The 7,940-nt window shown below is 38.8% G+C and overlaps 1 protein-coding gene across 2 annotated transcripts; it reads left to right on the top strand.

Moving 5' to 3' along the window:
- Nucleotides 1-2,628: 2,628 nt before the first annotated feature.
- LOC101560283 (myelin P2 protein) lies at nucleotides 2,629-7,497 on the top strand. Of its 2 annotated transcripts, none has more exons than XM_023703199.1 (4): nucleotides 2,629-2,725; nucleotides 4,310-4,482; nucleotides 4,662-4,757; nucleotides 6,524-7,497. In XM_023703199.1, the coding sequence occupies exons 1-4, from the start codon at nucleotides 2,653-2,655 to the stop codon at nucleotides 6,572-6,574; spliced, it is 393 nt and encodes a 130-aa protein (XP_023558967.1). In that variant the 5' UTR covers nucleotides 2,629-2,652; the 3' UTR covers nucleotides 6,575-7,497. The 2 variants fall into 2 exon arrangements, with proteins under 2 accessions (XP_023558967.1, XP_004643134.1); XM_004643077.2 differs by having other exon boundaries at nucleotides 4,662-4,763.
- The last annotated feature ends 443 nt before the right edge of the window (nucleotides 7,498-7,940 follow it).

The following is a 7,940-nucleotide window of genomic DNA, read 5'->3' as shown; positions in this document are numbered from 1 at the left end:
ATAATCATGAGGACTTTGCTCATTTACTGCATAATGGTTGATATCCCTTCCAAAACTACAATTGGATATAGTTTGAAAACATAGGTAAAGGACATTAGCATTGCATGTTATATAAAGCACGCTTTCCTTATCCATCTTCCTTGGATCACTGGGTATTCTTTTCAATATACAATGCCAGTAATGCCCCTGAATCTCGAGGCTTTATATGGGCAATGGATTGCTGAAAGGTGAAGGACAAAATCCATTTATAGAAGAACTATATCTATTTACCTAACATTTAGATATTCTCATCTGGTTGTAATGTGTTTCCGGTCTTCACTACATGTTCTTTCTTGCTAGGGTATGATGACTTTCTTAGCAAGGTGTTATGGTTTATATGTAAATGTGCCCTAAAAACCTCAAGTGCTCAAAGATGGGGCACTGGGAAGGTGACTGAATTCCAAGGACACCACAGTGGACTGCTATTAGAAGGTGTGGCCAGGTCAGGAGAGGAGGTCACTGGGGCTGGGACCTGGAAGGCCCCACCCAAGTTCCTCCTTGGATCTCGCTCTGCTGCCTGTCTTGCATGAGGTGAGCAGCTCCTCCTCCACCATGTCCCTGTGCGATGCTGTGCTGTCTTGCAGCCAGCTGACTACAGACTGAAATGTGAGCCCAAATAAGCCTCTCCTGATCATCAGGTATCTTGACTCAGTGATGAGAAAAATGACTAAGACTCTAGGAGTTCCCTAATGTTGCAGCCTAGTTAAGCTGGATCTCCTGCCCTGCTTTGACCTGTGCCTTTGGTCTGTACTTTGACCTCATACTCTCATCTTGGTCCAAAGTCATCTGGTCAGTTTCAGGAGTCAGGTACATCTGCCAATTAGCCTAAAGTAGACAATCCATCTCTTGGTCTAAAATTGCTTCAGTGTCATACTCTTTCTTCCTTGGCAACATATGCATATTTCAATGTTCATGTTTATACTTCCCTAGAGCAATATTTAAGCTTGACCTGGATTTTTACTTGCTCCCCCTGATCAAAGAGTGGGACTCTGAAGCAACATACCTACCAGGATCTTTTGATTATCACCCGTCATGGTTTATCTCTAGGTGTCCCCCTCAGCCTCATGCAGTCATAGGGCAGACTTCTAGAGTTTGTGATTAACTCATGATCCCCTGGGATTATGGATGATCCATAATTCCAAGCCTGGAATTATGGGTTTGAGTACTATGAGAATTATGGGTGTGAGTGCTACTCCTAGGTTGAGGTGGATAACCTGAATGAAACGCAAGAGACACAGAGAGACAGACTTCCTCTCTGTTGCCATTGTTGCCGCCACTGCTCCTACCCTTTTGCTCTCTTGCTTTTGCCTCTACCCTGTGCCACTCTGCCTTGGAGCCAGCTGAGTCTGGACTGAACCCTCCAGTAATTGTGAGCTAAATAAGTCTTTCCTTCCTTCATTTTTGATGTCAGGTATTTGTCCCAGCAACCAGAGAAGAGTAACTGAGACATCACCTCTTTGGACGTTTGAGGTGAGTACTGCTGGACAACCATGTTGATGTCAGTATGATCTTTGATCTTTGGCTAGCATCTGCATTTACATCAGGTGTGAGATATCATACATGCAAGTTGGAGACACTAGGGAATGAAGCTGGGCCCGAATTCTGCCTCTCCTTACTCAAATTTTGGCAGCAAGTTACCTGACCTCCCTGAGTTTGCTTTCCTTTCTCCTAAAATGGATGTAACAATTGCACCTAGCTCTTGGAGCATGGACAGGAGTGAGTGATAGGATAGAGCAGAGCACAGTGACAGGTCCATGGTCAGCTCTCAGTATCTCTAGTATTACTTTTATAGAAATCTTTTCTTTATATAAGACTGTGGATTTATCTTACAAGACTTAAAGTTGTCATGGTAACTAAGAACTTGCTTAGTTTGAGCTTAAGACTTCTTTATATGAAAATCTTAGCTGTAGTCAAAGAACTATCACAGTACTGCTTCTTGTCCTACCACATGAATAGAGCTCCTGTACTCTGCTGCGATAGACTGATCTCATTGTCTGCCTACTCTGCCTGCCTGGGATATGCGAGCTATGCCAAGCCTCCCTCACCTCTGAATGCGTCCCCACACTGCTGTCCTGCGGTTCTCTCCCACAACATAGCTGAGACTCTTAAGACAATACTCATGGACATTTTCTTCTCTCTTTTTGCCTTTCAGTAAGAATTCTTAGTCTTGCAATCTCAGGATCCAGAGTTGCTAAGGTGTCTAAATGCAACACACACACACACACACACACACACACACACACACGCACGCACTCACTCATTCACAATCATATAATCCATAGAGTCCTCTCCAGTGTATAAGGACCTAGGTATTTTTATAAATTTAAGAGCAGTCAAACTTTTTGAAGATTTAAATAAATAGTACCCTCATTCATTTTAATGACATTTGTTTGAAACAAAAGGAAACATTATGTGGGGTTTTCTTTCAGCCCCATGAATGGGCAGCTGATGACTGAAGAGCCATTCACTGTCTAGTCCTGACACCGCCTTCCCCATTGGGCCTCTAGGGAGGTCACATGCTTTGTGGGCCTTGAAAAGAACCTCCTGAGGCCTCAGCCTCTTTCCCAGCCTCCTAAATCCCACTAGAACTGTGTCCGACTCTCTTCTCCTGCAATGAGCAACAAATTCCTGGGCACCTGGAAACTCATCTCCAGTGAGCGCTTTGATGATTACATGAAAGCTCTGGGTAAGAAATGCTCTTTCTCCTGGCTCGGAGGACCTTTTCTGAGAATTTCCTTCTGTTATCATTTATCACAGTTTGGGTAAGATTGTGCAGGATGAAGTTCAATTCTCTTCTCAGATTAATCTCTTGAGTCTTTCAAATGATTTATTCATATTTTGTGGCATTTTAATAGAATCTAAATGAAGCTACTTCAGTGCACAGAACTCACCCTGATTCCAAGGGTGGTTTCATACCAGTGGATTTTCACTGGACACCTAAAAAAAAACTAAAGATCTTACTCAACCCATCCTCCACTTTGGCTTTATAACAAGTAAGGTACTCATAAAATGAAGAACTGAATGCTGGAGAATGTCTTTAAAATTTTGATGTTAGCCAAACTGAAATTTTTCTCTTTCTCTACTTTTAGGTTGTTCATGATTACATAATTATGTCAAAATGCAGAGTTTGGAAATGACCATGTCTTCTACACTAGAATGTTCACAGTTCAGGAAAGTTACTGAGAGGAAAAAAGAATGGGTGTTGGGACAATGAATTCAAACATAGTTTCACTAATGGCAGGCTTTCCTGGTATTAAAATAGTAAATGGAGACAGAAGACCCAGCCATTAGTTACGACCTTATTTTTTACTGTTTCTAAAGAGAATGTTTCATAAATGTGAACATACTAGATAGGAAACGTCTTTGGAGACTTCTGGGTAAGGGGCCCGCACTATAATGCAGGATAGATTTATGACTTTCACTCTGAAGCTGAGGAAAAGGCAAAACACAAGGAAGGCTTGCTGAGGGTCTAAGTTTTAGAGCACACAAAGCTCTTGGGGAATTACTTAACATAGATTCTCAGGCTTTAAACCAGAGATTATTATTTAGTTTGAAAAACTCTGTCTTAAGTCACAGAAAATAACAAATGATTAATAAAAATTAGGAAAAAGTAAAAAGTTCGGATTATTTCCTGCAACTCTTCATTTCTTTAGTAACATACCCTTTTTTTGCAACTAGACTCTCAGAAATTGATTTTTATTTCATATAGTTCTTATAGGAATTTCACTTTTTCCATATATTTCTATACTTTTGGAAAAATAGTAATAAAACATAAACCTAATTTTGATTTTTCTAAAGTAGATGAACTTTGAAAAAATACTTTTATTCCTCTATCATCTTTTGCAATTGTACAAATGTAGACCATAGATGGATTATGTTTTCCTACTCATAAGACTTAGGAGTCACAAAATTTGAGAAACGACACTCTATCAAGGGATATCCTTTCTATTCACAATGTATTATTAAAAATGAAAATATCAGACAACAGTATGTGTCATAGTCTCATTAAAGCAAATCTACAAAATTTGTATGTACAGACTCAAGTATCTTCAGTGTTTCATACAAATAGATAGAAACTCATTTCTGAGGCGAGCAGGATTGAATGTGGTAACAGTAAACAACTTCCACTCTTGCAACTGAACAATTTTACTTTCTCAAATCTTCAGACATTACTTTTGGAATAGGGTCCCAGACATGCATCCTCCTTGTGTAGCAGAATGTGGCTAGTGGCTCCTAGTAGCCAAGATTCTAACCCTGCCTTGGTTTACAGGTGTGGGCTTAGCCACCAGGAAACTAGGAAATTTGGCCAAGCCAACCGTGATCATCAGCAAGAAAGGGGACTATATAACCATCCGAACTGAAAGCACCTTTAAAAACACAGAGATCTCTTTCAAACTGGGCCAGGAATTTGAAGAAACCACAGCTGATAATAGGAAAACTAAGGTAATTTTTAATGCTTTAAAGATAGTTTAGTCACTTATTTGAGAAAGAATTGCTAATATTTAAAAAATGAAGGTGCTGCATGGGAAGCCACTACAAAACTGGCTCAGTACTGAATACAATGCTTCCTTGTTGGACCAGCCAGAGTCCAGGGGGCCAAGTATATGAATTTGTCTTTTCAGAGTGTGGTCACCTTGGAGCGAGGCCTTCTAAATCAAGTGCAGAAGTGGGACGGCAAAGAGACAATAATAAAGAGAAAGCTGGTGGATGGAAAAATGGTAGTGGTAAGAGTGCTTTGAAGTCTAACTTCAGAAATAATGCTATATGAAGAGATTGGTTTTATTACTTTCAAAATGACCTTTGAAACACAAATAAAAATGGCTGCGAATAAAGTCAGAGTTAATGCCTGAGTAATTTTTAAACCATAAAGATTCATCTTCAAGTACAAGCAAGATTTTAACATAGGAAAACCATGATTATTTTAGAAATAAGAACATCAGAAGGATAAAAGTAAAGTTAAAGAAAGCCTGGCTAAATATCACTAGCTTGAATTCCAAATGACAAAGTAAGCCTGATTTTAAAAGCAAAGCATACCTCACAAAGTTTGGCTATAGGCCATTTGCAGCCATACAAACATTTTGCTTTAAAGACTCTACAGCAACCTGGACTAAACCATGGTGGTAGGGCAAATTGAGCTCCTGGAAGAGCTCACTTTTCTCATAGAGATCTCCTTACGATCTTAGATCTTGTCTTCGAGATCTCTTTTTAGAGAAGAATTATGACAGTGATTACATGAGAGGACTACTGTGCTTACTAATTAATACATAAATTGGAAGTAAATGCACTCATGGAATATTTTGCATGCTTTTTCTTTAGTGCAGTGGCTTTAGCCTGTGCTGCCCTAGAATTACATGGGAAAATATTTCCATGTGGAGGGCCCAGTATGAAACCATGTGTCTCGTTGTTTCCCAGTAACACCAGTGGCTGATGTGCAAATAATTTTGAAAACCACTGTGTAGATTTATGCACACAAATGATGACTGCAACTTGCCCGCTTCTTTTACACTCCTAGTAGGGAACTGGTAGATGTATGTGACACACCTTGGCATTTTTAGCCCTCCTTCCCCCACTCTCTACCCTCCTCTCCTCATTTCATCAGATCCTCTTCCTATCTTCCCAAAGTCTATCTTCTTGTTTTCTACCATCTCTTTTATTTTACTTTTTAAATTATTTATATTTTGGTCTCCTACATAACAGAAACCAGGTAGTACTTAATCTTCTGTTTCTGATTTATTTTACTTAGCATTATGGTCTCAGGATCCATCCCTTTTCTTTCAAGTGCTTCAAATTGATTCTTCCTTATGGTTGAGTAGTGCTCCATGCTGCATGTCAATTTTCTTTTCATCTGTTGATGAGTGTATAGGTTTTTTTCATAATTTAGCAATTGTGAATTATTGTGCTTTAAATACAAGTGCACATGCATCACTGTGATATGATGACTTTAACTCTTTAGGGATGATATCTAGAAGAGGTGTAGCTTAGTTAAATGAAATTAATACTTTTAGTTTTTGGAGGCATCTCTATACTGATTTCTACAGTGATTATACGAGTCTATATTTCTACCAACACTATAGAGGGGTTCTATTTTCCTCCACAGCCTCACCTACATGCATTGCTTTTTGAGTCCTCAGTGATAACCGTTCTTATCAGAGCCATAAAATACCACTGTTGTTTTTATTTGTACTTCTTCTCTAATAGCCAAAGTTTACTCCCTGTGTCATACTAAACACTGTTCCATGTCTATATTAGTTATTTTCACTCCACCTTTTGAGAAGTTTGACACATATTTTTAAATTCCTATAGAAAAACACAGATCAGTTTTAAAGTCTTTTCTCCAATTTTGGTGGTCATCATTCTGAATTACTTGGGGATTAGCATTCTGATATTTTATTCCTGAGTTTGGAATTTCTATTTTCATCTCAAATTTGCTGTCCTCTGATTTGTTTTAGTTACTCAATTAATCTGTCTGTCTCTCTCTTTTAAGGAATGCATGATGAAGGGCGTGATCTGCACCAGAATTTATGAGAAGGTTTGAGAAAATCATTTCCTCACGGAAGTAATATGTGATCATTTATCTTGAAAAGCAGTTGTTTTCATTGTGAAGATCTGACTAGATCTAAGTTTACTTGTTTCTTTTGGACTTCATCTTCACCCATTAGATTGGCAAAGGTTTAAGTTGAGAATTAGTCTAAAATTTGCTGCTATTTAAACATTTCAATTTGCATAAGTGTCTTCTCTGTATTAAAGCATATGCACCGGCCGTACCTAATTTGACAATGTTACTAATTATTCGTGATATTCTGACCGATCCTGGACTGTGATTATTTAAAATAATCATCAAACAGTAATAAGACTTTAAAAGGAAGCAGAAGTGTTGATCAGGGGTAGCACACCTGTACATTTTCAGGGGCCAGGAGAATTATTAGGTAGAAGACTCAGAAGCAAAGCAACTCAGCAGAAGAAGGTACTTCAATCAAAGATTTCAGTCTCAGCTGAAATGAGCAGCTTGTACTCCAGTCAATTAGTTTTTAATTGAGGGCTAATTCAGAGAGTGAAATGTAAAGATGTTAAAGGCAGAGTTGAATGCTTCACTGAATAACTCATGATTGAGACACAAAACATGTTCTGTGTTCCAGGAAGCCACTGCAAGCCTCACCCCAGGCAGTGTCCAGCCCTGTCCTGCCCCCCAAAAAACAAGTGCAGTAGTGATTCAATCCTATCACCATAGGTTAGATTTGCCCAAGCATGTTAGTGGAATCAGGCATTATCTATTCATTTCTGGCTGCCTTTTTAAATTCAGCATAATGACTTTCAAATGTATTCATACTGTTGCATGGAATCTCAGTTTGCTCTTTAGTATTGCCAGATCGTATTTCATGATATGGATGTGCCAGTTATCTGTCAATCTTTCTGTGAGACAATTCTGCTGTTACCAGATTTTGGCCACTATGAATAAAGCTGCTGCACTATTAAACAGGACTTTGTGAATGTCTTCCTTTCTTTCGAGTTGCTATTACTGGGACTGATGACTTTTTATAGGCAAGAATGCAGGGCCACTGTGCCTCGGTGAAAACAGGACTGTGTAACACAACTGAGTAAGTTACAAGATATGTCGATATTGATGGAGCTAGCATTTCAATGTAGAGGAATACAGTGCAAACGTGAAAGGGAAGAAGGAAAGAACCTTGCAGGAGTAGAATGGAATCAATTTAAAACTCATGTTTTATAGGCTATGTGTAAGTATGTATAATTGCACATGCATACTTGTGTTTGATACACACACATATTTAAGGATATGGATATGGATATACATGGTACATTTCCTACTTCTGACCATCAAAAAAGCTTAAAAGAAAAAGACTCCATAGCAGGAAAGAGCCCATCTAGCACTCAGCTCTTGG

This window comes from Octodon degus, unplaced genomic scaffold (genome assembly GCF_000260255.1).
Source record: "Octodon degus isolate 3935 unplaced genomic scaffold, OctDeg1.0 scaffold00165, whole genome shotgun sequence".
Lineage (NCBI taxonomy): Eukaryota > Metazoa > Chordata > Mammalia > Rodentia > Octodontidae > Octodon > Octodon degus.
Note: the sequence above shows the minus strand (reverse complement) of the source record. Positions and strands in the feature narration are given on the sequence as shown.

Bases quoted from the DNA above. Each gene is read 5' to 3' on its own strand.
- LOC101560283 (XM_004643077.2), top strand. From the start codon at position 2,653: ATGAGCAACAAATTCCTGGGCACCTGGAAACTCATCTCCAGTGAGCGC. The intron at 2,726-4,309 runs GTAAGAAATGCT...CTTGGTTTACAG, and splicing joins TGATTACATGAAAGCTCTGG to GTGTGGGCTTAGCCACCAGG. The intron at 4,483-4,661 runs GTAATTTTTAAT...TTGTCTTTTCAG, and splicing joins CTGATAATAGGAAAACTAAG to AGTGTGGTCACCTTGGAGCG.